The sequence below is a fragment of the Argiope bruennichi genome, chromosome 7 (assembly GCF_947563725.1).
Source record: "Argiope bruennichi chromosome 7, qqArgBrue1.1, whole genome shotgun sequence".
NCBI classification, from domain to species: domain Eukaryota; kingdom Metazoa; phylum Arthropoda; class Arachnida; order Araneae; family Araneidae; genus Argiope; species Argiope bruennichi.
In genome coordinates this window covers 118,340,616-118,368,060 of record NC_079157.1, presented here as the reverse complement: position 1 = coordinate 118,368,060, position 27,445 = coordinate 118,340,616, and the positions used below count along the sequence as shown (strand labels likewise).

The 27,445-nt window shown below is 25.4% G+C and overlaps 2 protein-coding genes across 5 annotated transcripts in view; one reads left to right on the top strand and one right to left on the bottom strand.

Moving 5' to 3' along the window:
• Positions 1-112: 112 nt before the first annotated feature.
• On the bottom strand, positions 113-26,634 carry LOC129975705 (FHF complex subunit HOOK-interacting protein 1B-like). 4 transcript variants are annotated; one of them, XM_056088858.1, is made up of 15 exons: positions 26,544-26,634; positions 26,361-26,425; positions 23,792-24,016; positions 22,911-23,175; positions 21,540-21,769; positions 18,559-18,709; positions 16,789-16,947; positions 15,082-15,168; positions 13,099-13,149; positions 10,715-10,882; positions 8,757-8,836; positions 7,152-8,574; positions 5,800-5,989; positions 5,184-5,304; positions 113-4,173 (listed from the first exon to the last, which is right to left on the bottom strand). In XM_056088858.1, exons 3-15 carry the CDS (start codon positions 23,941-23,943, stop codon positions 3,987-3,989), a joined length of 3,264 nt encoding a protein of 1,087 aa, XP_055944833.1. In that variant the 5' UTR covers positions 23,944-24,016; positions 26,361-26,425; positions 26,544-26,634; the 3' UTR covers positions 113-3,986. The 4 variants fall into 4 exon arrangements, with proteins under 4 accessions (XP_055944833.1, XP_055944834.1, XP_055944835.1 ...); XM_056088859.1 differs by having other exon boundaries at positions 21,558-21,769; XM_056088860.1 differs by lacking the exon at positions 13,099-13,149.
• The window catches only part of LOC129975706 (E3 ubiquitin-protein ligase SH3RF3-like), a 31,198-nt gene continuing 30,345 nt past the window's right edge, over positions 26,593-27,445 (top strand). The window contains exon 1 of the mRNA XM_056088862.1: positions 26,593-26,938. The gene's annotated coding sequence lies outside the window, so the exon portion shown is untranslated. The remainder of the gene's footprint in view (positions 26,939-27,445) is intronic.

Below are 27,445 nucleotides of genomic sequence, written 5' to 3'. Positions count from 1 at the left end.
CTGTACCAAATATGCATTATGCTCTAAATTTACATATTCTCCTTATACTGTATGTGAAAGAAATCTAAAATTGAATGCAGAATGATATCAAATTATGAATGACACAGCACAATACAATTTAATATAATTTTATTTCTCTAAACAATATTGATTTCAGCTGCCTGTCTCTCTAAGATTGAAATATTTACACATAAAACACATTTAAGGGTCAATCAGGCCCAAATGTTTCATATTTCCATTTGTTTATTTTACAATTAAATACAATATACATTTTATAAAATTGGAATCACAGATGACTTGCTTATAGCAAAGTCATATAAAAGTAAAATACCAGCAAATAATCACACATTAAAGAATTTGAAATGAAATGCATTAGCACAGCTTGCTGCTTTCATTATAATATCACATTGTGCAATAAATCTTAACAAAATCATTCATAACTACAGAAAATAGCTAAACCTAATTTGAGTATCGCACTGCATAAAAACTGAAGTTCTATGCAATCTAACAAAAAAAATACCCAATTAAACAAAATCACAACCTCTAATTATTATATTGTAATAAAAAAAAATGTGAAAGAAAAACGCATCTGAGAAACAAAGATCACTGAACAAAAACTAAATAGATTAATATAAACAAAAGTTAATTATTATAATTAAGAAAAAACAAATGAGAATTCAGAGATGAAAATATGAGCAGAACTCTTTACTCTAAAGAAACTTTAGTATGAAAGTTATAGTGTAAAACATAACATGTAGTGAAGATCAAGATGATTGATAGAGTAAAATATATTCATATATAAAAGGTTATATGAAGGGATTAGTTTAAATTAGTAATACAAATGGTTTTTAAAATTTGTACTAGAAACAATCTAAATTTTATATTTAAGTTTAAAAAAAAACAGGAGAATGCTACTCATCAAAGGTAAAGGAGAAGAAAAAAAAATGTTACATTATAAAAGAATAAAATCAAGATAAAATTGTATTCAAGGCAATCCATATGCTATTAAACTAATAATATTAAAACTTTATTATTTTATTTAATTTAAAGACATTTTTTAAATAGTTTCCAATTTATAAATTTAATAAAAGTTTCTACAGATCTTTGAAATTTTTTTCATAATTAATATTTTAAGTCATTAAAACAATAAAATGTAACAATAATTCCTTATAAATTACAAAAGAAAATAAATAGTTTAAATTAATTAAATTTATATTACACCACACTTATACAGGGGTGTTTGTGGGACCCCAAAAAATCCCCGGAAACTTTTACGGACTTACTACCGACATTTTGGAGTTTCGAGAAGGGGGGGGGGAGAAATGAAAAATTACGATTATGAAGTATTGAATGACCTAATTATAAAAGTTCAATGAATTACTTTTTTTGCAAAATTAAGACTTTTGAACCCAGGTCACGTGATCGCACATCTGGTCGAACGAAGTCTCTCCCTTTTTTTCTGCCGCGCCTACTTGCCGAAAAGAATCCAGAAGAGAATGTCCGAGAACCGGGGGAATGAGTCATAACTCGCAATAAGGAAAGAACAAAAAAGAAGTTTTTCCCCCTTTTCACGCATTATCACTGCCTTTGGAGAAAGAAAGGAAAAGTTTTCACCACACACACTGACCTTGCGTTTTCTGCTTTCAAAGCAAACAAAATTACCCAGATCAAAATAAATAATTCATTATTATTCCTACTTCCTTTTGAACGACGATCCCCGGAATTTCCGGGTATCGAAGTTCAAAATCCCCGGAATTCCGGGGTTTCCCCGGAGCACAAACACCCCTGCTTATAATATTGCAGGCAGAATCATATATACAACATTTCACTTTTTACACACTATGTATTGCTTAATCAAACATTGCATCTGTAGAGAATTTCAAATTTATGATTGATTTTTAATAAAAGAAATAAAATATTTTTAAGATAATATTCCCATAATAAAGCAAAATTTCTTCTTCCAAAATAAAATTTTCACATGAGCACTGCACATCATTAAATTGCATATAAAATCAGATACATTTTATTCATCAACCACCAATTTTAGTGAAAGAGATTAAATAAATTGATTCATTAAATTTTAAAAAATATAATTATTTCGATATTGTGAATTTCAAAAATAGAAAGTTATCTTTAAAAAGATTGAAGTATATTTGCTTGTTTAGAAACTACCATCTTAAAATCAGAATAAATAGCATTTAATTATTCAAAGCAACATTGAAAATAAATTATATATACATTTACTATAAAAAATTCAACATATTTACAAATCACTAATTTCGCACTACGGGCTGAATAGATTATTCTATATTCAAATGTCTAAATGTATTTAACATTTGCATATTGCATTTTTTACATATTTATCCATAACTTAACATCACTCTTGGAAATTCTTTTTAGCATCAATTAAGTAATATTTCCAATAAATATTTTTAAATTTTAATAAGATATCTAATGTATAAATAAAAATAAAAATTTTATCAGCAAGGTTAATTTTTAAAAAGAAAGCTTACAAAATATGCAAACTATTATATTAAGTTTTGTTACCAACACCATTGCAAATATCTAAGTAAATAGATTTTAATTTTTTGCATAATTAATATGCATATATATATATAAACTGTGCGGCTTATAAATAAGTCAAATGGAATTTGATATATAAAATATTCTAAAGCAATTCAAGAAATGAAATAAAAAAAACTTTTGATTAATATGAGATCATTGTACTGAAAAAAGGAAAACAATATTTGTTATTTTAAATAATTCATAAAAGTTTTTGTCAGCAGTAAACTACATTTTTGATTTTGTAACATATATATATATATATATACTCCGCACTTTGCATTAGGGGGGGGGATTAAACTGCTTTTAAATTGTAAAATAACAAAGTTGGAGGTAGATAATATTTAAAAAATAATAATAAGTTTAACAAAAGCAAAATCGTGCATAAAATGAAGGGGTGGGGGGTTCTTTTCATTTTAATAAACTATACTAGTTTTTTAAATTACATCACATGTTATAAATTATAACAAAAATTTAATGACAAATCATTGAAAAAATAGATTCAAATGTACTCTTGGTAAAAAAGAAAAAAAAAATGCATTTTCCAATGCTTACAACAAAAAATGATAGTTAAAAAGAAAAAAATAGATAGTCATGCTTTATAGCTTTTCAATAAACTAAAAAGATTTCTTATTTTTGAAATTATCATACTAATAATTTCATGATATTATCACTACAAATTTATAAAAGGGAAAATATTTGGAAATTCAATTTTATAACATTTATTTTCAAGAATTGGTCAAACAATAGAATTAATTTTTTAGAAAAAATTATATGGCTTGTGTATACAATTTTTCCAAAAGATTAATTAAGTTTCCTTAATTTGAAATAAACTATCAAAGCTATAAATGTAAAAATGTTATTTAGCTCACTGAAAGTAAATTATATACATGCATTATAAAAAATTAAGGTTTGCATAAAATACAAGTGAGATATATTTCAAACTACTACATAATTAAAAGAATCTTTTAACAATTTTTCTTCAAAACATTTTTTTTTTTTTTCTTTTGCTAAATTTCTGTATTTGGATGAATAAAGACAATTTTAAAGTAATTTTTGTAGAATTAATTAAAGTACTCTGCTCAAAACACATTTTACAATACAGCATATACTGACATGAAATATAATCACAGATAAAATTTTACAACAGAAATCTTTAAATTATCTTTACAATTTAAATCAAGTACGAACATTTTACTTTACAACAATAAGAAAAACCTTTACAAATGGAGATCAACATTTGCATAAATGAATTTTAGACTCTATACTTTTATATTTTAAATTTTCATAAACAATAAAATAATCATTTCTCTCAAGAAGAAATTTTGAAAGACTTTTTTCCAATAACATTTGAAAGCAAATTCAGACATGCATTGTACTTATGCACTTATATATTACACTTTCTACTATAAACATCTATATAACTATTCCCAGGGAGTATCAATGTCATCCCAGAAGTCTGGGTTTAATTGAATAATTGAGTGTTCTTGAGCGATTGCAGCTAATTCCTTAAGGAATTCTTCTAAAACTACAGCACAAAAAATGGCATTTTTTGCTTTAACTGATTCCATTTCGCCTTCTAATGAATATGGAGTAGGTTTACTCACATATCTAAAAATAAAAGATTTTTATTAATAAATATCTTATTATGAGTATCATACGTAATATTGACATTAATAAATCACTGATAGTTGCAAATTTCCTTGAGTTATAACAAAAATAAAATTAGATACACTCTAAATGTACATGTTAAGAAAGGTCACTTTTAACTGGAGCAAATGGACAGCAATAATAATTATATTACAAAAATTAACTCATCCAAATTTATATCAAATTATACCTGATATTTTAAGAATTTTTTAAACTCACTGTTGATTACAGTAGCAAACATATTAATGTTTGATAATCAAAACAATATATACTAGAGAAAAACAGGATTCATATATAAAGTTCGTAAGATTGTTATCCAGGAATTTAAATTATATTTAAAATAAAAGTATTAAAAAATAAAAAAAATCTTTGCAATATTATAAAATTCATTAAATCTGATACCACATATTATAACTGAGCAATACATTATCTCAAAAAAAAAAAAAAAAAAAAAAAAAAGTAATTTTTTTCAGTAAAAGATTGTCAATGAAATGAAGCATTTATACATACTATTACTTTTGTTAATATTAATATTTCCATAATGGATAATTCAACAAAGAATATAAAAAGATAGCAGACAAAAATAAAATCTTTAAGATCATATAAAATTTTAATACCTATTAAAATAATATTTAAATAAACATAAGAAAAAATCAATTTAAATGTTTAACAATTATTAACTTACTTCAAAATGCTAAAGTGGAAAAAAAGATATAAACTATTAGAATAGTTAATTAATGTAACAAAATGATCAGATGGTATGTGGGATTAAATAAAAAATCAGATAGAGACCTTTTTAGTTCACAAAAAAAGTATAATTAATGGGGGAAAAAAGTAATGAACTTTTTAAAATACAAAGATTCTTTTAGGTTTGTACTTACCGACTGCTTCTAAAACAGAAATTTCAGAATAATTAAAAAAGGCAAATTAAAGGAAAAAAATTAAATGATAATAACAAATGATAACATTACCTATATCCTTGGCCATCAGAAATGGATTCCAGCATAGGTTCTTTACTAAAATTATCTCGATTCCTTAGAAAACTACTTTTACGGAAAAGAAAGCTTGTTAAGCTTCTTCTTCGGGGTTCACCTGTATAAGAAGTCAGAAATAATAAGCACAATAAATATTTTAAATATATTAATTATTTATAGAAAATTAGCCATAAAACTGACAAAATAAACTAAATATAATCTATTATTACTAAATACTATTATAACACAAAATACTCATTATTATAATCACAAAATATTAACCTATAATGCAGCATTATTAAAAATTAACATACAATTCAATTTAAATTAATTTTGCAGATAACAAAGAATTATTTATCAAAATAGCAAACTTTAATCACTTGAAAACTTATTATTTTGCAGATAATCCATATCAATCCATCTTATTATCCATATTTAAATGTTATAATCTAATAAATATCTACTAAGAGAGTTAAAAATACACTATAATTAAAATAAAATCTTAAAACATTCTTTTAATTCTTTAAAGACAAAACTTATAAAATTTATAATTTAATGACATTTTATATTTATTTAAAACATCATTGATTTTAAAAACAAATTACTAACTTACCTCGTTGAAATCCTGAAAATGATGCAGAATGGACTCGAGATACTGAATCTGAATATACACGAGTTGTAAAAGGCTTTGCCATGTTTTGAACTCGAGAAAAAAGAAACTGTTTGCTTTGATGAACCAATTCTTCATAATTATCAACTGTGTATGAATAACTATCTACCTTTTGTTTTAGAGAACCCAAAACCTGAAAAGTAAGGGGAAAAAATCTATTTTAAATATTCTCTTTTAATTAATAAACTATCTAAAATAATTTTAATTTAATCTTCTTTCATAATCTCCAATAATTATGGAATTTCTGCAGTTATTATGGTAGTTGAAAACTATAATATTATGGATATATAGTGAAAAACTATATATCCATAAAATATAAAAAAACGTCGAAAAAACCCTTTATTGGAATCTTTGTTCATAGCAATGTGGGTACATAAAAGTATTTTTAACAGAAGGTAAGAGGAAAAAAAGAATCTTGTTCCGGCATGAGTACAAAAACAGTAAGGTCATATCTTATGATAAAAATGAATATAGGAATTGGTCATAATGTTAATTGGTGACTTAAGAAGAAAAAAAAGAAAGAAGATGACAGCTAATCAATGAAACCAAGATGAAAATGTCTAACAAATAGTGTTAATTTGTTTGATCAACAAAATCATATTGTGTGATTTTCTAAAAATGTTATTTCACTTGTATATTTAAGTTAATAATAAATGTCTATTAAATACTTTTAAATAATGTTTGAAAATATTTGTTTCAAAAATTTATTATTATTATTATTATTAATTATTTTAAATTTAAACTAAATATTTATTACAAAATTGACTAACTTTAAAATTAATTAAAATTCATTAGAAATATCTATTCTTCAATAATTTGTTGATGCTATGTTATATGCAACATATTGACGGAAAGTGCTACTGGTGACTGGGTAACCAATGTTGGAAGATATGTTCCTTTTTCTCCTAAAAGTATTTAATCAAAAAAAGTATTTACAGCTTTTCCTTTTTTCATGAAATGTTTTAACACTCCAAATAAAACACACATTTAATTTTTTTTTAAATATATAATTGAATGTATTGTTGATATACTGGAAGAAAATTTATTATTTTAATTTCTAAAGTTCAAAGAAATTATTTAATTAAAACAGAATTTCTCAGTTATTTTATTTTCTGATATTGAAACATCCAATAGAAAGACACTTTCATAAATACTGTGACCTTTAGAACACAAGCTCCATAAAGTGAGCTTTGAATATTACATTAGCAAATGCACACAAATTATCCTGTTTCCTTATTGACAAAGGAAATTTGAAATAAAGAAATATATTTTTTTAAAGATTTTTAATTTCTTACCTGAAATAAAGATCGGACCGTTGGTTGGAAAACTAAGGAAGGATTTAGGAGAAACGACCGTAGAAGAGCCTGAGGATAGCATGCCAATCTTGATATTATCCCAGTTAAATGTAAATTAGTATATACATCATTTTGCATCATCATTTCAAGCCTGGTCAAAATTATACTTAAAAATGGACCAATATTAGGTGTGCCAAAAGACTCCCAACTACCAGGAGAGGCAGGACTGTTACTACTCTTAGTACTTGTTTCTGAGACAGAAGATGAACAAGGCTTCAGGTCACTCTTTGAAGAATATGAAGGTATAGATATAAAGAGATTATCTTTATGCTCACTAGATTTGGCACTGAGAAGAGAATGTGGCACCACATCAGAGTCCTTCTCTGAAATACAACTATCTCGAGATTCAAAAACCCCAGAATCAGCATTGGAACACTCGTCTTTAGAGTCCATGACTTCAGTGTAGCCAACTTGTAATTTGTCTTCCACAGAAGTATCAACTTCTAAATCATTAAAATAACCATCAATCGTCTGCAAACTATCATCCACACTTCCAATGGAAGATGGGGTTTCTGTAGAACAAACTAAGCTCCAAAAAACTTTTTCATCTTCAGCATTAACTATCTGTTGAAGGATATCACTAGAAATGAATTCGTTGTGCTTGTTAAGAGTTTTAATTACAAAGTTATCTTTCTCTAACACCCTTTCAGAAGTTACCTGCCTATCTTGTTGATTTTGTTTGAAGCTGTCTTGAAGAACTGCCAGATTCTCTGAGGATAACTCAAGCACGCTATTTTCAGAATTACAGTTACTAGTATTAGCCTTCTGTAGTAAAGGGGTTGCGTCTAACTGCTTTTTCTGCTCATTATCTACATAAGTATTAGAAAGTTTTAATCTGTCAGATGAATCACTGCTAGTAAATGCCTCTGATTCTTTGGACTCTGAAACAATCACAGCATTGGGTGGAGGATCCAATCCATCATATGTAGCAGACCAACATCTGCAAGCAAGGGTGCACGATTTCACATTTCTGTGAGCTTCCCTTAGATAGTCCATGTAGCTGGATGGATGAGCATCAGGTATATTTACATACCATTCAGTTCCATTAACTGCATGTTTAGACTGCAAACGGTCGAGCTCTCCAAAAGCAAGGCTGTTGGTGGACGGTGAGCGTTGGTGACGTTTGATTCGTAGACTACCTCCACGACTCATAGGTGGTAAATTCTGTAAACTATCAAAACCTGGAATACTCGATAAAGGAGTGCTTTGGCTGGTGGGAAGAGAGCTACTATAATCATTACTATGCAACACAGAAGATGAAGGTATCAAAGACAGAAATTTTTCTGCAGCTTGATTGTACATGTCTGTATCTCTTACTCTGCTTCTTTGACTTACCATAACATGTGTACATGGTATGAGATACCTAGAATTAAACAAGATATGAAAATATTTAAGTACTTATATGATACACATTATAAAACATGGGATATGAACTTACAAAACAAAATTAAACAAATAAGAAACAGAATTTTTGAAAAAAAATTAAATGTTAAATAAGTAAAAAGTAATAAAATTGAAATTACAAGAATTGCAATTTTATATTACCTGAACACCAATTCAAACAGCACATCTTCACAATTTAAATCCAGCATACAGCGAAACAAAGCCATTGTAACAAGGCAAAGCTATACAATAAAATATTAACATCAGAAATATTTTGAAAAATATATATGGTATTGCTAAAAGTTTTAGAAAAAATAAAGGATGAACATTCAAAATGACTATTGCCTGATGTGGTCACAAAAAATTACATAAAAATATAATAATGCATGAAGCTTTGAGATTAAGCTTACATAAATAAAATTTTAACAAAAATAAACTACAATTGTATACATTTATGTAAATATGGGTAAATTCATCATAAAACAAATCTTTTTGAATTCAGATTTCAAATTATAATTAACCTAAAAACTAATCACTAGGTTAAAATTTCTTTATTAAAAATTGGAATATTTCAAATCAAAAATGTAAGAAATAATGTTATTAATCCACTATTAATTTATTAATACTTTGTTACATTTAAATTAATCCTGAATAAATAATAAAAGTTTAGAATTAATTTTTAAAATCTGCATCATTATTTTATTACCATCCCAGTAAATAAATTCATTATTAAATTTGAAGCATGTAACAGTAACACTAACAAATCCATTAATAACAATTAATTTGTTCAACATCAACACTAAGATCAAACACTACTACAGTTTAAAATTCTCTCATAAGGGTAAAAAATAACTTAAAAAACTGATATGCTGATAATTAGAATTAGGCATGTAATAAAACACTATATAACACATCTAGCTTTTTAAGAATATAAAATAGTTATGAGCAAAAATATTTCAAATTTAAAGATTAAGTACTTATTATTGATTACTATTCATTGTTGAAAATAAACACATAAAAAATTTTAATTTTCATCCTTTAAAAAAAATACACGTTTTTGTAAACATTACAAAATTGCATGATAATTATATTGGTCATAAGTAAATGATAAAAAGGAAACAACAAACATTTACTTCAGAAAGCAGAAACTAACGAATTCTAACATAATTCCCATTTTTGGAAATACGGGAATACTTCATGGGTAATAAATACATTAGAAAAATACTTATTTAAAAATTTCAAACAAATCAAAGATATGTGTAATAATCCAAGGTCAATAAAACAAAATGTTTGTTAAATTGAAATTAAGTTGCTTGTATCAAAACAATGCATGCAGAGCTAAGTTTAGAATACTATTATTTAAAAAAAGTGAAAATATGTAATCAATTAATGGCAATTCTAGGTGAATTGCAGAGATGTGGATTATTAACTACTTGATGATTCATTATACTAAATCTTTTAAAATGCCAATCATCTTAAGCAATTGATACTTATGTTTGATATTATGATGATCATATAACATTCAGATTAAACTCAGATTACTAACCTTTACATTAAATACATTAATGTTAACCATGTGTAAAATTTACATACCCCATATTTAAAATATATATAAGGTATACTTTAAATATAAATTCTTATATTTAATGACACATTTGCATTTTACTCAGAAAATTTATTAAACATACATTTGTAATAAAGTTCAACAAAATTAACTTTTTTGTTGTATAAGCATAATTTGTGCAGAATACTATTCTACGCTTAAGAAAATTCAACTTAGAGTCAAATGCTCATCTTCAATTAAATAAAAAAAATGTAACATATCATCATGTTATAAACATTAAAAAAATTCTGAAATCATAAAAATTTACCATCTGTTAGTATCAGAGTTAATCATTATATTAGTACAAATTTCATACATGTATATTTATATCAAGTAAATCTACCATTACTGATAAGATTAATATGTGCTAATATATTTATTTCTTAATACACCGTAAATGCAATTCTATATATGTGAAAAACACAAATTTAAATTAAGATAATACAAATTTAGTAATTATTATAAAAACATTCCTTCAGTCAAAAAAATAAACAATAGACCAAAAAAATTTTTTTACCCTGCTTTGTGCTCCCAATCGATCAATCAAAGAGTTCAGAACACGATGTGTATCATAAGAAGATGTCAAAATAAACTTTAAAAACATTTGCTGTAGAATTGGCTCAGTAATAGTTCTTAAGAATAACTCCAGATAAGCAGTTGTTGCAACTATCTCTTCAACAGTATTCTGTAATAATAATGCCAATTAGACAAATGTGGCAATAATTAAATAAAATTCAATATTTTATAACTCATTGAATATTTGATTTTTTTTTTTGAACATGAAATAGGAGAAAAAATAAAAAGTAAAGCATTCTTTCTTTTGATTTATAGATGACAATATTTTATTAAATTCTAATTATTTCTTATCATTTAAAAAATGGCAACAAATAAATCATTTTATGAAAGTAGTGCACAATCAAGAATTTAAATATTACCAATAATAATCTTTTAAATTTAAATTATTTAAATATGTGGGTGTAAATACAAATATATTTTATTGCATTAATGAAGCTTTTTACAAATCGAAATGTAATTATTTATTTCTTTAATAAAATATCTAACAAATACTTTTTTAATAAATAGTTTCATTTGATTTTATTTTAAAAAATATATTTTATTATTGATTAAAACATAACACTTTTGAAAACATAGTTAGATATAGGTATACATATATATATAGCTTCACACTAAAGTTAGTCACAATTATTGTTTCACACATCAATGCATGAATTTTGATTTTTCAAACTCATGCTCTAACTTTGGTTACATGAAAAGTTGTTAGACACTTATAATCAACACAAAGTTGAAATCAATTCCAAATTTTATTTTTATGAATTACAGTTATTGCATGTGTGAATAAAGGGTGTTAACAAAATCGGCAGCAAACAGAAAGCACAGCAATTAATTCATTTGTTGTGGTTGCTGGTGATTCACACAGTGCATAATTAATCATGTTATTTGCATGTTAAATAAGTATATGATTTAGATTCAAAAAATATTTTAGAAAGCAAATTTCAGATATCAAAACTTAAGGATTAATTTATTTAAAAAATTAATTTCATCTATTTAACTTTTATAATTATACTAAATAATTAATAGGAATTCATAGTCTCCTTTATTTTAAGAATGATTTATTCAGTTTAATACTTTTCATAAATTTAAGATAAGACACTTCTGCAGCTGAACAAAAGTCAATTTTACATTTGCTTGATTTCAGAAGTCAATTAAATCCTTAACAAATCCTTTTCTTTCTAAAAGTATAAAAGTTTTCATATTTTTTAAATCAATTATTCTTTTAATAACAAAACCATTAGACTAAAGTACAATGAAAAACTATTTTATCTGTAATCTATGTAAATAAAATTAGTTCAAAATTTTAAATAACTATATTCTTTTTTCTTCCCCCCCCCCCTCTCTTTAAGTAAAAAAAAAGTGTGCTAATTTTTTTCCAGAACATGACAACTTTCTACTTTAAAATCGTATTAATAAAAGGAAAAAGATTTTTCATCACATTATCAGAGAAGCTGAAAGACATCTCTCCCCCACTTTTTGCACTTAAAAAATTTGGTACACTAAAATATCAGATTTATATAAATTTTTCAGGTGTAACTAAATGGCATATTTTTATTCTATTTAGACAAAATCAACAATTAAAATATTCTTACAAATAAAATATAATTTATTATGCTTTCATAGATTTTTTTTTCACAGATTCTGTTATCCACATTTCATAGATTTTATCTAATTTACAATTTAAATCATTTCAAATTCATAAATTCTCAGTATTATAAATTAATGTTATAAAGATATATTCATGAATACTTAATTCGTATGTGAACACCATATATGAAGTAAATATCTTTATTACTAATAATTTACATTAAGCAACAAAAATAGCTAATAGCAATACAGCTGCTCTAAACAGAACTGCATTTCTTATAACTATTTCAAAAACAATCCTTTCAAAATAAGTTTGCATATAATCTAAAATAAATCATATATCATTATAAATTTTCACCATTTCATATACCAACGATTTTCAAAAAATTAACTATTTTAATATATTTTTAAAAATACATTTCCCCACAGCAAAAATAAATACAAATCTAAATATGCTATAAAAAATTACAGATCTATAAATTTAAATCTATATGAAAGTTCTACAGATTGATACCTGAGAAAATGAATGCTAGAAAATAATACCAAAGAGGAAAATTACTGCATAGAAAATTAGTTTTCCCAGCATAAGAGAGTTCCATGCAACGAATCATGGCGTGCATCATGAGCATGCAGAGGGCGAAACAAGTGCTAAGAATGTTTGTTAATTGACAGAATACAAGGCAGGTCACAAAAACACTGCCAGTCCAAAGCCACAATGAGGAAGAGCAACTGCGTACTGACCAAATACTTCGTAGTGTTTTCAAGCCTGGCGACAGGCACTGCTACAGCTTCCTGGTATCCGGATTACACAAACAATGCAGCAACGAGGAGAAGAGAGGAGAAACAGGGTGCAAATTACTTTAATACTGGTGTTGGAGGTTATGAAATTACATAAAACATAATATAGAACAAAAAAAATATTTTCTAAAAAATTCACTTGCGTTTTAAATCACATCAGTTGAAACTCCCCTTAAACAATACAACTAAATTTTAAGGCTATTGCATTTGTCATGTAAAGAATAAAAATACTGACTTTATGTAATATGCCTCATAGAAAGCACCATGCACCAATAATTTATAAACAAACTTCTTTCTTTTAAACTTCATATGCATAATCTTTTCATGACATAAATAAGAAGCAATTTTGATTATAACTTAAAAATTGCTCTATACCTCACTGAAATACCATCAGCTAATAATCAACATGTAAATCATACATCAAAAATGTCATTCTGCCAGAGAGAAAATATAAAAGATCAAGGAAAACAATACAGGAAACTTTTTTCATATGGATAATAAAGCAAATATTTATTCTTCTCCTTCCTACGGAGTTTTGATGTTTAAAACTATCATGGATTAAAGATTGAGCAAAATTAGAAAATTTAATAACATAATGGCTTAAAATCAATAACATTTTTATCAATATAAAAGAAAAAATTTGGGTAAATATCCAACAGTTACTAATTTTCTCAATTTTTTTTTTATTTACAAATTTATTTAAACAAACATTCAAAGCACACCATAAGATATCATGAATATGCAAAAACATCTCAATTTATATGAAGGATGTTTATGCCAAAAAGAATTCAAGAAAAATATACTAGAGAAGAAATTTCCAAAAGGAACATAATTTTCAGAAACAAGACTGCCTCCATATATGAATCATACAGACCTAATGATTTCATTATGCAACATTTTTGTAATAACTTCTTAATACTATTATTTTTGTTTAAAAATACAAATAAATAATCATTGACTGCAAAGAAAAATCTTTCAAATTAAAGTACATTAAAAAAATACCCCCCCCCAAAAAAAACTGAATTTTTGAAATAAACTAAAATAGAAATGCTTTACAATTTCATATTCATTTATTTTGTTTCTTAATTAAAAGTTGGAGAAAAAAATTTATATTATATTGCATTATAACCAGCATTCATATTAAATCTGTAATTTAAAAACATGAAGTTTGAAATATCTATCAAACCTATTGACCAACAAAAACTTAATGTCAATTAGACTGAATGTCATATTTGCAATAAATCTAATATTTAATTGAATTAATACAGAGAAATAGATTTTAAAAATATCTGACGAAATATCAAGACATTCATTAATCAGATCATGCGATTAAATCATAAGATAATAATATTAGAAAATTAATTAGAACTTTCAGAATGAAGTCAAAACAGAAAAAATTAAAAAAAAAATTTGGAACAGAAGAGATAAGTAGCATCGAAAAATAAAATTTGTAACTTTATTTTACTTTCATCGCATAACTAAGTGTAAAAGTGCATTTTTTTTTATCAAAAAACAAGTTAAATACTTTTAAAATGTACTGAGTCCCAAACTTATATGCATATTAATAACTAAAAAAAAAAATCAACAAGTTTAACACTTTCAATGCTACCAACGAGATATCTCATCTTTCAGATACTTCCAATTACAGGTTTGTATGGGCTAAAATTTATCTCTCATGCCAGTTTAGATAGGTTGAACTTACTGATTCATATTTGAAGAAGATATGAATCATAAAGGCATAAGAGATAAATTTTAGCCCACAGAAACCTGAAATTGGAAGAATCTGAAAGATGAGATATCTCGTCGGTAGCACTGAAAGTGTTAATAAATTACATAAAGACAGCTCTTTTTTCTAGATGACACAAAGATAAATATGAAAATAAAAATGGGTAAAAGTAGAATTTTGGTGAGAAAAACTAAGCACACCTGATGTAAAGCAGGTCCTAATACAGGAACAAGGAACCCTTGATACAAATATTCCATCAGCTGCTCTTGCACCAAAGGATGAGCTACCTATAAAAGTCACAAATACATATTTCTGTAGTTTTATTATTAAAAAAATATGTTTGAGTGCAGCAAAAACATCTATGTATTTATTGAAGTTTTAATCTCTTCCATTTCAAATTCATATTTAAATCTTACGGCAATTGACAGCAAATTTGAGAGATGAACAAAATGATGATGTATGAAATGACATGTACGAACAAAATATCATAAGATTTCTATAATAATAATATGAGTTATGTGATTAATGAAATTTGAGGTCTAAAAATATTTTGCTAAGAGTACAAGGTACATAAATATATAATAGAAAATTTTAGAGAGCATTACTCCTGGTGAATCAGCAGGCTGATAAAGGTAATTAGTCAGAAACAAAATTAGTTGGTTAATTCATCTCAAGAATCCCCTCCTCCATTTATTTGATACAAATACATGAACAAAATATGAATTTTGTTACAAATGCAAATAAGCTTAAAAGTTTTCATTCCTTTTCTTTTTTTCTTTTCTTTTAAATACAGATAATACTGAAAAACTTATAAAAGGTTCGTATTTAAATTCAAATTGAAAACCTTTTCTGATGTGATATTATCTTCTTCCTAACATCTTTTATAATAAATTTCAGCTTAAAGAGTTTATTAATATTTTGGAAAATCATAAGTTAGCAATTAATTTCTAATTTATCAAAAGGGGAAATCTTTTTTCTGAGAGAAATCACAAATAGTGTCTAATTGAAAAATAAAAACAAAAAAACATGTGAATCCATGTTCATTAAACAATTTAAATAAATAAAATATTGAAATCTTTAAAACAATTCCACAATCATCATCAAATCATGAATAAAATTTCAAGAAATCAAACCAATTCTGAGCCTGCCTGAAATTCTACTAATAATAAAAGAAATTGTGTATGAAAAAACATATTTATGTAACATTTTATAGCAAAATTATCCTAGAACATCAAATTTGGTACAATTGGACTTGAAGGGTGCTAAATGCATTGAAGAGTGATTTTTAAAAATAATTTGAATTAAAAACTAAGAAAAATTTTGAGGTTTTTCTATGATAACATCTGAAAATATTATTGTATATTACTTATATAAAAATAATTTTTAAATCATTTAAAAATTCAAACACATCTTTTGAATGATACCAACTTATTTGTTATATAATATTTTTCTGAATTTTGAGAAGTGTTTTATTTATTTAGTTTTGCGTAAGTTTCACAAATGTATTCCTTTACTATGATGGTAATCAAACATCAAATGTTTAATTGATTGATTTTTTCTATTTTTGAAAACTACAAAAAGATTCTATTTACTATCTACATAATTTATATGAGGAATAAAAAAAAAAAATGTAGTTACACTACTGCAAAAAAAATATATGTAATTAGAAGTTGACATTTCATTGAATCTTTTGAATGATTTCAATAGAAAGATTCATTTACAAAATAAATACATCTTGTTTAAGGCCATTAAAATAGCTTCAAACATGATCTGCTACAATTTGATGCATAAAATACTTTTGTGTGTGTGGGGGGGGGCTTCATGTACATTTAAACACAACTTTAAACAAACTAAAATTTGTTTTTAAACAATATAAAATATCAGATGGAAGAAATAATCATATTTACTTGAATGACTGCATTGCAAAATTCCAATGAATTTAAAAACATGGCAAGTTCAGGTATTTCAGATATATCTTCAGGGGTAAACTGATGCCAGTCTTCAGGAACATTAGGTAACTTTCTAGGTAGTAAGGAATAAAGCCCACTCAAACCAGTGGCCAAGACCTAAAATCCAAAAAGACAAAAATTGGAATTTAATATCTACATTAAAAAACCTTTTACCACCAGTACATAGAATAACAAACTACATATACTATGATTAAAAAAAAAAAAAAAAAAAAAACACCAATAGAATTCTATAGGAATTTTCATTACTTAATTTTTCATCAAATTAATTTTGAATGTTTTTGTCAAATATAAACAAATAATGTAATTTTCATTGCAATGAATTAAAATAGTTTAAGATACTTAAAATTCTTATAACTACAAAGAATTTTACAATATATAATAATATTTTGTAAATATCAGAGATTAGATCTTGTACTATTAGTCCATGAATATTAACTTACAAAGCTTCTAAAAACTTTAAACACAACATTAAGGCTACCAAAAATTCCCAATATATTATTCTTCATAAAAACAGAATGTTTAAAAAATTCAAAAAAATACACAGTAATTCATCTACTTATACACCCTTCAACTGCAGGTGATATGATGATTTTTCTGAATGAAATCTTATGTAAAATACAGAAAAAAGTATTATTTATATACTTTCTTACAAATAAGTAAAAATACTTTGACAATTAATCAAACTATCACTAACATGAAACTATATAACAGATTACCTTACAATTAATATGGAGTAATTGAAATGCCATTTCTTTGTTACCTGAAGCATTAATTTAAAAAACACAAAATTTGTGAATATCATGACTTGTGCAATAAGCAACATCTAGTTCAATAATTGATTTTATTATAGAATATTTAAAGTTAATTTTAAAAAATTAGCATTAAGGTTTCTATCAAATTTGGATAATTTTATAAATATATATTTAATCAGACAACAGTCAATCTGTAAGTAAATCATTGTTTGGAACAATGATTTACTTACAGACTTCAGTCTTGCTACACAATAAATAAATTATCATTCAGCACTTTTCAATAAATTGGTTAAAAATGATAACATCACAATCAAAGATATTGACTCCTACAATTCCAAGAAATCACTAAGAAATCCCAACGTCTCCTCTGTAATTGAACTTAATTACAATTTTACTATGCAACATTGAGTGTGGACCGATTTTGCCAAAAATTTTAAAGCATACTTTCTCTCGGTTTCTTTATTTCTTTACTTTCTCTGCCTTTTTTTTTTTACTTTGTCTGGATATCAAGAGCTTTGCCTTCACATACTCCATAATCCACCTCTCAAAATCAACAAAATCAAACCACTTGAATTCAAACTTTACTTTCATTCCTGAGTTGCATAATATTTTAAGTTTTTATGCTAATATTTGTAACTTTATCGGTGGAACATTAAGTTGCAATAAGATGTAAAAATTCATATGTCTCAAATAAACAATCAACTGAATTTAAATAGCATCCCTTCCAAAGCAATGTAAACACAAAATGTGATATCACACATCCTTTTTCCAGCCTTGCTTTACTGTGTATGTTGCATTCAAAGTACAGATTCAACAACTTTTTTTAAGTCCAAAAAATTGAATATTTTCTTTAATTATGGAGAAGAATAAAATTATGAATTCAAATCATTTTCTAGCTTATTTTATATATTTATATAAATATAAATAGAGAGGAAAGCAAATTATTCATTCTTACAGGACAAAAGTTTGAATGTTCTGCTATATAGACACCTATGCTTTCATTCCTTCTGGACAAAGCCATGCATAACAATAATGCATCTCTTGCCTGTTGTCCAATTGCTCCTTCGCGATGGACAAATGGTATTAGAAGAGAGAAAATTAAAAACCTAAATAAGGATGAAATAATCAAATTGTAAATGCAGTTTTTAATTCAAGTCAGACTACATCACAATGAAGTATGAAATCATTCCAATAGGACACATAGTAATTACTAACATATATTAACAAATAAATATTTTTTTTAAAATTTCATCAAGAAAATAAATTTAATGTACTATGATACATAAAATTATATATTTATAACAAAAGCAAAATGGAAAGAACAAAAAATCTGGGAGGAATAAACAACCAAGATGAGCTTCAGAGCATAAATAGTGACTTTACAAAACAAATTAGTAAAACTTTTTTTCCATCTAAAATTATCAACATGTTAAAAAGTTATTTACAACTAACGGCACTAATTATTTATTAATCATTAGTTAAAAATATTTATAAGTTATAGAATCGAAGAGGAACTAAATCATATGAAAATTAAAGAATTCTGAATAAAATTTTTTAAAATATAGTATAAGAATTATATATATATAGAAAAAAATATGTTCATTATACATTAAGCAAACAGGACTTTTTCAGATTCAGCACAAAATATTCCACCATTTTCTGAAATGTAGATGGATAGATAAACCATTACATTACATTAAATAAAATTGTTATACTGTGACTAGTTCACATCAATTTAAGAAAATTAAAAAATGATTTCATTTTTAAAAAATTAAAGTTTTTTCTGAACATATTTAAAGTTGATCAACAAAAAATTGGTCTTAAAAATAATTTTCAAGAAGTATTGTTTTGGTTTTGTTTGATAAAGTAAATTGAAAGAAAAAAGTTTTTTCATAATTTCATATAATCTCACTACCAATTTTTTAAAGATATGCATACTTCCTAAATACACACAAATATAATTTCAGTAACTGATATAAAGGACATTTAGATATTTTAAATCCTTTGGATAGAAACATAAATAATTGATAATTTCTAAATTATGAGATGACTTTTTTTATCATCTTACTAATTTTAAATTTAGAAAAGTTGTTTCATAGGGAAGCAGAGAGACTACGGACAATTTTTAACATATTATACTACTGCCCAATGGTAATATTATCTTTGGTATTTAGCTTAAGGAAACTTATCTTGGAAATAACAGAACAATTTCTATACTCAATGGGAAAATAACAGAAACCACTGCATTCTAAAATAATAATTTATTCATTCATCAAAGTAACTGATAATTTTATAGAGCTTTTCATTGCCATATTTCTAGTTGGTAAGAGATATTGATATTTTGAAAAATAAACTAATGGTACTGCCTGTCTTTGTTGTCATGCAGGATAAAACAAATTGTTTTGCCTTATTTCTAAACAAATTTGAAAGCATACAAGAAAATGTACTGGAATGTAACTATTGTAAGGAAATCCGAACACATACATTTCTTCCATATAATAATATTCTTAACTAGGAATCTGCATTTTAGACAAATCCATTCAGAAATTAATCTGATGTAAAATATTTTATAAAATAGTATTTTCCAATTTATTTGCAACAATGACTATTAATAAAAACTCAACTTCAAACATTCTAAAATATCTACCACTGTCTGTAAGCCTGGACAGTGTTTAAAAATATACCCCGTTCCTTTTCTATGCATCATTATCAAATTCAGATATCACAACTTCTGTTTTGGTGTCAAGCAACTCAGGGAGGATTATCAGTATATCAATAAAACTAAGCATCAATAAAAATCAATTAAAAAATTAAAACTTCATATTTTAATTATATTACTTTATGCTAGATTGCAATACATGTTAATGAGCTGAGAACAGCAATTTTTACTTTTTTATATGTATGCTAATTGATTCTATTCTCCCTTCCTTAATGACTCAGTTGAGAGTATTTATTTTCTAATTTAATATTTTTTTAGAACATTTTTTTTTCAGCATTTCTTTTCTTTTCTTTTTTAACATTGTATCTGACATTGCATTTTTTCCTACCAGTGGATCGCTTTTTCTGATCAATCTGGTTTTTTAATGGTTAGTTTTGATTTGAGTATTTGTGAAGTCTTTTAGTTCACAGAATTCTGAAACTCTACTGCTTACTTTAAAAGGTGCTATATATTTATATTTATATTTTCTTTAAAAAAAATATTTTTTAAGCAATGTGCATGAAATTTTCTGTTAAAACTTTTAGTAATTAATCTATGATTTAAAAATCTAAACATGATAAAAATTCATCTAGACAGGCACATCTTCCATAGTATAACATAAAGCATCATTTTTATTACAACTACAGCACATACTACAATCAATAAGAGTTGTAACATAGTTCTGTATTTGGGAAGAAATTACATTTAATTTTATACATTAAGAGTAAAAATGTATAATAGTTCATAATGCGTATTCAAAAAAGATAATATTACTACTGGAAACAAACAATATAATTTGAAATTATATAAAATGCAATTTATTTCATGATGACTGAAAAAAAAATACCATTAAATAATTAACCAAAATAAAACTCCAAAAGGATTATTACTATATCATGCTTCAAGGAACTAAAATAAATATCAAAAGATACCATGCTTTTACATCAATTAAAATCAATCAGGTGATGAAAAAGGTATTAATGGAGCAGGAATTTTAAATCAGGAAGAGAATTCACACATAATTTCAAACTATTTGAAAACCAGGGGTATTTGAAGATGTACAAAAAGTTATACATAAAAAAAAATGTTGCACATTCCAAAGAAAATAATACAATTAGATAGTATATTAATACTGCACATAAAATATATGACACAACAAAGGAAAATATAGAAATAATGATCACCAACAAAAAATAAATAAATAAATATACCAACAAACCCATGCAACTAACACATACATGTCTCGTTTTTCTGACCTTGTTGATCCATGGTCAGAACTTGCTCCGAAAAATACTTGCAGTAAGTCAGGAAATTGGGTAAGACAAACACAAAGGGTATTTAATAAAATGATGAGTCTTTTTTCAACTTCTACTGGTACACAATCACCACAAGAAGCTAGAAGCCTTAGCAAGGGACGTACAACTGGTTTGTGAAAAAGAAGATCTTGATGACAATTTGTAACTAAAATCTAAAAAAAGAAAGAAAATAATGAAATAATTGATAAAATTAAATTTAAAAAATGAGTACATTATTCAATAGATTTTGGAGAATTTTTTTTTATTATTAGTCACTTGAATTAAAACAACAACAAAAAAATAATTAACTACTCAATTTATAACAATTATCAACAGAACTAAAATTGGTGCTTAGTTTAATATCAATAGGTGAAATTTTTTTGTGATTATTTCACTTGAACTTAATGATGCATTAAGATTAAAATAAGCAATCTTTTTAAATATATATTTAAATTGATACCTATGGATACTAAAGCAAGATTGTCAAACTACAGAATGCAACCGCCTTCACAATAATTCTCAATTGCTTCGCAATAAAATCAAAGGGAAGGGGGTAAATATCCACAAGTACTTTAAAATCTGCTTCCAGCAGTTTAATGCATGTTCAGAAATTATGCTTAGTTTTATTATTAAAATACAAAGATTATTTAGGCTTATTCTTACAAAAAGAACAGTATGAAACAAATAAATTTTGCAGAACTTCTTGAACCTATTCAGCAAAATCAGGATTATTTATATCTGTCCAATTCGTATTAAATACAAATTTTTAGCTGCTCATAGTTTTTTTTAAATTATCTAATCTACTTTGAATAAGATCACAGTTTCTCAAATAATAAGCAAAGTAGACTACCAAGCTTCCTTTGCAGATTGAATGTTGCCAGAAAAATGTATTCTATTCTTTTAAGCAAATACAGAAGTTTCATGCATGTTAATTAGCTGCAATTTGGGAATTTCACGTAAAAAGAACAGCTGTCTCAAAAATTGAAATTGGAATGATCTATACAGAAAAAAGGGGAATGAATAAAAAAATAGCGAGTTTCCACATTACACAATCGAAAATAGTATTACTTTGTGTCTGTAGGCATTGCAACCTGCTAACAACGTACAGTCATCAAATACATAACTATTCATTTTCAAAAGTAAAAGCTAGTAGAATGCAGTATTAAAAATACTTCAAAGTATTACTAAAATAATAATGTGATATTAATTTTTACTTAAATATACCTTTTTCATAAAATTATATCAGTAATATAGTTAACATTTTAAAAAGGAAATTTCCTCATAACTTTAAAAGTTTAGAAGACATTTACATACCTCATAAAATTTCAGCTGCTCTAATTTTAAAATATTTACAAATTCTCCTGTACGAACAGACCAAGTAAATAGTTTGTCCAAGCACCCTTCCATTAATAAAAAACTAAGAAGAGGACCTGTTGGTTCAGGATCAACTTGAGAACTCCCATTTGTTAAGCACGCAGTAGATTGCTGCGCTTCTTGTAAAAGTAGAGTAATCATTTGATCCAAGTTATTAATGACACTTGTAACATCATCTGCTGTTGGTAAGTATTGCTGCCAAGATCTGTAAAGGAATAAAATAAAAAGAAATTTTAATTTAATATTAATAAAATTTTACTTCAGCATCTTATGAAATTAACAATTTGATAATATGTTAATATATATATATACACACAAAAGTAATAAAAATCAAGTTAATAGGAAAATCAAATTAATTTGAATAAGGAATAATTTTTAGTTGTGATTCCGAAACTATTTTGTTTCGTTCTCAAAATATTTCTTACTTTAGATTGGTAACTATATATATATATATAAGTGAATCTAATATGTGTAGGTTATCAGTATTTTCCGATGGGGAGAATAGTGGAACAATTCACAAAAATATATGGTATTTTCCAACACTAACAGAATCTAAAAACTAGCCTTAAACAAAAAAAGATGTAAAATGAACTAAGTTAATACAAAAGCTCAGTAATATTGAATGGCTCCAAATTTTATGAATAAACTGCAATCATTTACATCCTATTTACCAAAATCTGATTTTGATGAATTTCATTCTTCTTGTATCATTTTAATTATATAGAAAACTCCACATCAAAAAAAAATTTACATCATTTAATTTTTTTAAATTCAAATTCAATACACACAAGAAAGCATAAAATATTAGAAGTTATACTTACCCACTATTTCTTTCTATGATAGAATATGCCTGTTGCCAATGAGTTCTAAATACTTCCAGGCATGCTCCTTCTGGCAACTTAGGTGGCAAGGTGAAGGAATATTTGCGAAGACTAGATCGCAATGGACTATCACGCTTAAACATCCAACTCATTATGTGTTCAGTTAGTTTACCTCCAAACAAAATTCAGAGCTTTCCTTTTACGTATCATGATATCAGATGTTCCCTATAAAAATAAAGAAATTCAAAAAAATCAATTAAGTCTGAACTAAATACAGTTTCAACCTATTATTCAGAAGCCTGAAAAAGTTAACCTAATTTTTATAGTTTTGATTAATCTACAAGAAATTTCAAAAAAATATGTATGAATTAAAGAAATAAACCATTGAAATCCTTGGTGTAGGCACATGCATAAAAATCTCAACCCCTCCCTATGTATTCACCTTTTTAAGGACACTTCTTGCACCTAAATATTTTTTCTAATACTTTTCTTAATAAAAGAATACCTTCGTATAATCACAACTGTGTAGACACAATTATTGGTGAAATTTAGTAACTTACTTCCTTAAAATAAATTAAATATAGAAATCCAATTTGATGATTTATTTAAGTTCTTTCATATAGTTGTGATAGTACACAAGTCCCAATTAATGATGAAGAGGGAAAAACAACTCAAATGAGATACAAATTATCTTATTTTCTTTAAAAAATAAACTTGTTAGCAGCATGAACATTTTAAGAATACAGCAAATCAGATTTTAATCATTACATCTGATTCTCTGGAATATTTTCTCCCCATCTTTTTTCCCATATATGAGTTTCTATATATAAGAATTGCTAAATAATTGAAACATCCAAAAAACAAAAAAAGATTCCAATAAATTAAAGAGTTATTATGTTATACAAATCAAAATTTTATCATTCTAATAAATAATTTCCATGAAAAAGATCTAATTTAAGTACACAAAAAAATTTTGTTGCAATTCTAAATACATAAATAAAATAAGGCATATGTTCATAAATAAAAAATAATTTACAATTTTTATTTGGTAATAACTATAAATTATTTTCTTTTTAAATTCAAATAACTAATTAAAACTCATTATCTGATGATGATAAATAATTTTTCCTAAATAATAGAAATATTTATAACAAAACTTCCATGATCCAAGATGATAGCCAATAGATTTTTTAAGAAGTATTCTTCCATTTATTACACAATTAATAAACCATTCTAGACATTGAAATATCACTTTAAGAAAAGATTGAATATATATAATAAAAGTGAAAACTCTATTGAAAATTGCCAGCTGTAAAATAGTAAAATTTAAAAGAAAACATTTACACTAATGAGTTTTAACCCAACACAAATTTGTTTCATCACAATAATGTACAGTTCAGCATAATAAAACTAAAGTCATTAGGACCTAAGCTTAATACATTTAATTAATAACCTACATAACATTAAAAAACAAAATTTTACTACAATTAATTGCTGCACTTATTTCATTTCACTTTAAACTTCAAGAATCATGAAAATATATACTACGTTTATTCTACACAGATATTAAAAACATATATATAAAATATATCCAAAAAAGTATGCGAAAAAATACCCAATTTTTTAAATACATTATATTGAAAAAGTATACAGGCTTTATCAATGAATACTTTCTGAGATATATTAAATAAAATTGATAGAACTGGTATTTCAGCTCTTAGCACTTTAATTATATTCAGCACAAAACTCACTTCAAAGAAAATACCTACTCAAAACTCTGATAAATAATAGATTGAAAAATAAGACATCAGATAAAATCATGAAATATATAATTATTTATTTTTATAAATATATTTATTTATTTATATAAATATATAACACATAGACATAAATTAGAATACACATAGAGCTTAAAATTTACAAAACAAAATAAAATTGATAAGACAGCTCATTTCTTTCAATATCTTCAATACAAGAGTCTTATAACACACACAAAAAAAAATCATTATTAATAAAAAAAATAGAGAAAAATATAGCATATCTCTTGCATGTAATGCAAATAATTTTCCATATCCAATTTGCAAGCAGGTGATAATTATATAATTTGAGTAACATATGTTGCGAATTTCAAGTTCTGGAAGCAAATGCAATATATTCAAAAACAGTAGTGATGAAAAATATTTCATCACTGCTCACTATTTCATCAATAATTTTATAACATGCTTACATAGAAGGAGTAACACAGTGATGATTTTTTTAATACGCATGAAAATAATACGAAAAATAGAAGTCCAATGAAAATATTCGAAAATTATAGCATACATGTACATAAACATGCATTAATAGACAGAATCCAAGTAGTATTTAAATTTGTAAACAATTATCCAATAAGGATTTCTGGCAAGTTTTTGATACATAAGCGGCGTGAGAATTCAACAGCATTACAGATAATTTCTATATTGTATACTGTCAATCGATTTCCAAAATTATTTAATAACATAAATAAATAATTTTAATTAGCAAAACAAATAAATTAACCTAATAATAAAAATGTAAATATTGAACTTACAGGCTGATTGCTTCATACGACTCCTCCATGAGTAAACCTACTCTCGTCAACCAGTTGGAATGTAACTGCAATCAAATTTTTATAATATAAAACCAAAACATCTTGAATTTAAAATCTGCAATTTCAGATTTTCAAAATTTGAAAATAACAAATTATGTAATTTAAAGCAACATTTTCAATTACCATTTAGTAACTGATAAAAACAAACTGACATCTTCGTCGAGAGTACAAGATGGTTGTCGTTTGTGTCGATATTCTCCTGTATAATAACGTTGAAAATGTTATTAAATTCTTAATTCTGCTTAATATTTACCGGCAGTCTATTTATATTTCAACTAAAATCTCTACAAACAGTATTAGTTAATTTTTATACTACTTATATTAGTCATCGTGTAATTTTATAAGGGTTCCTGTTTAATAACAATCCACAGTTTACCTACTCTCTATTTACTCTGTGGCGAAACCTATCACTATTTTTAGGTTCGATGTTCATGAATAATGGTTTGGTCATACACTATAGAGAAAGATTTTATCGATTAAGAATGAAAATCTACATTTAAGTCACTTTATTTATAAGGGTATTGTATATATTTTTCTGTAACTTTTTTTAATTAATTAGTTTATAACCTAAATGATCCCGATTTCTGTTATAACAGATTTGTTGGAAAGTATCCTCTGTGATTCTTCCGTTTTTTGTAAAATATTTATATAAGTTTACTTTTTATTTTTTTATTTATTCTTTTCTATATTATATTTTATATCATTTGCTGAAACATTTCCATTTTGTATCTGATTGTACTATTCGTTTTATGTTTACATTTCGCCCATATAGATATATTCCGATTTTGAGAAAAAAACTTTTTGTCAAAATCTTTATCCTAAAACAAGTTAATTGACTTAATAAATTCATTAATATATAATATTGTCAACTATTTTTTAAATACAGCAAATTTTTACAAATTTAAATGTGTGTGTTGATGTGTTTACTTTTTTGTTTGCTTATATGAATGGCACCTCCAATTTTAATACATAAACAATCGCGCTAAAGCAATCTGTATTTTAATTTGTGCTTTCTTATGTTAATA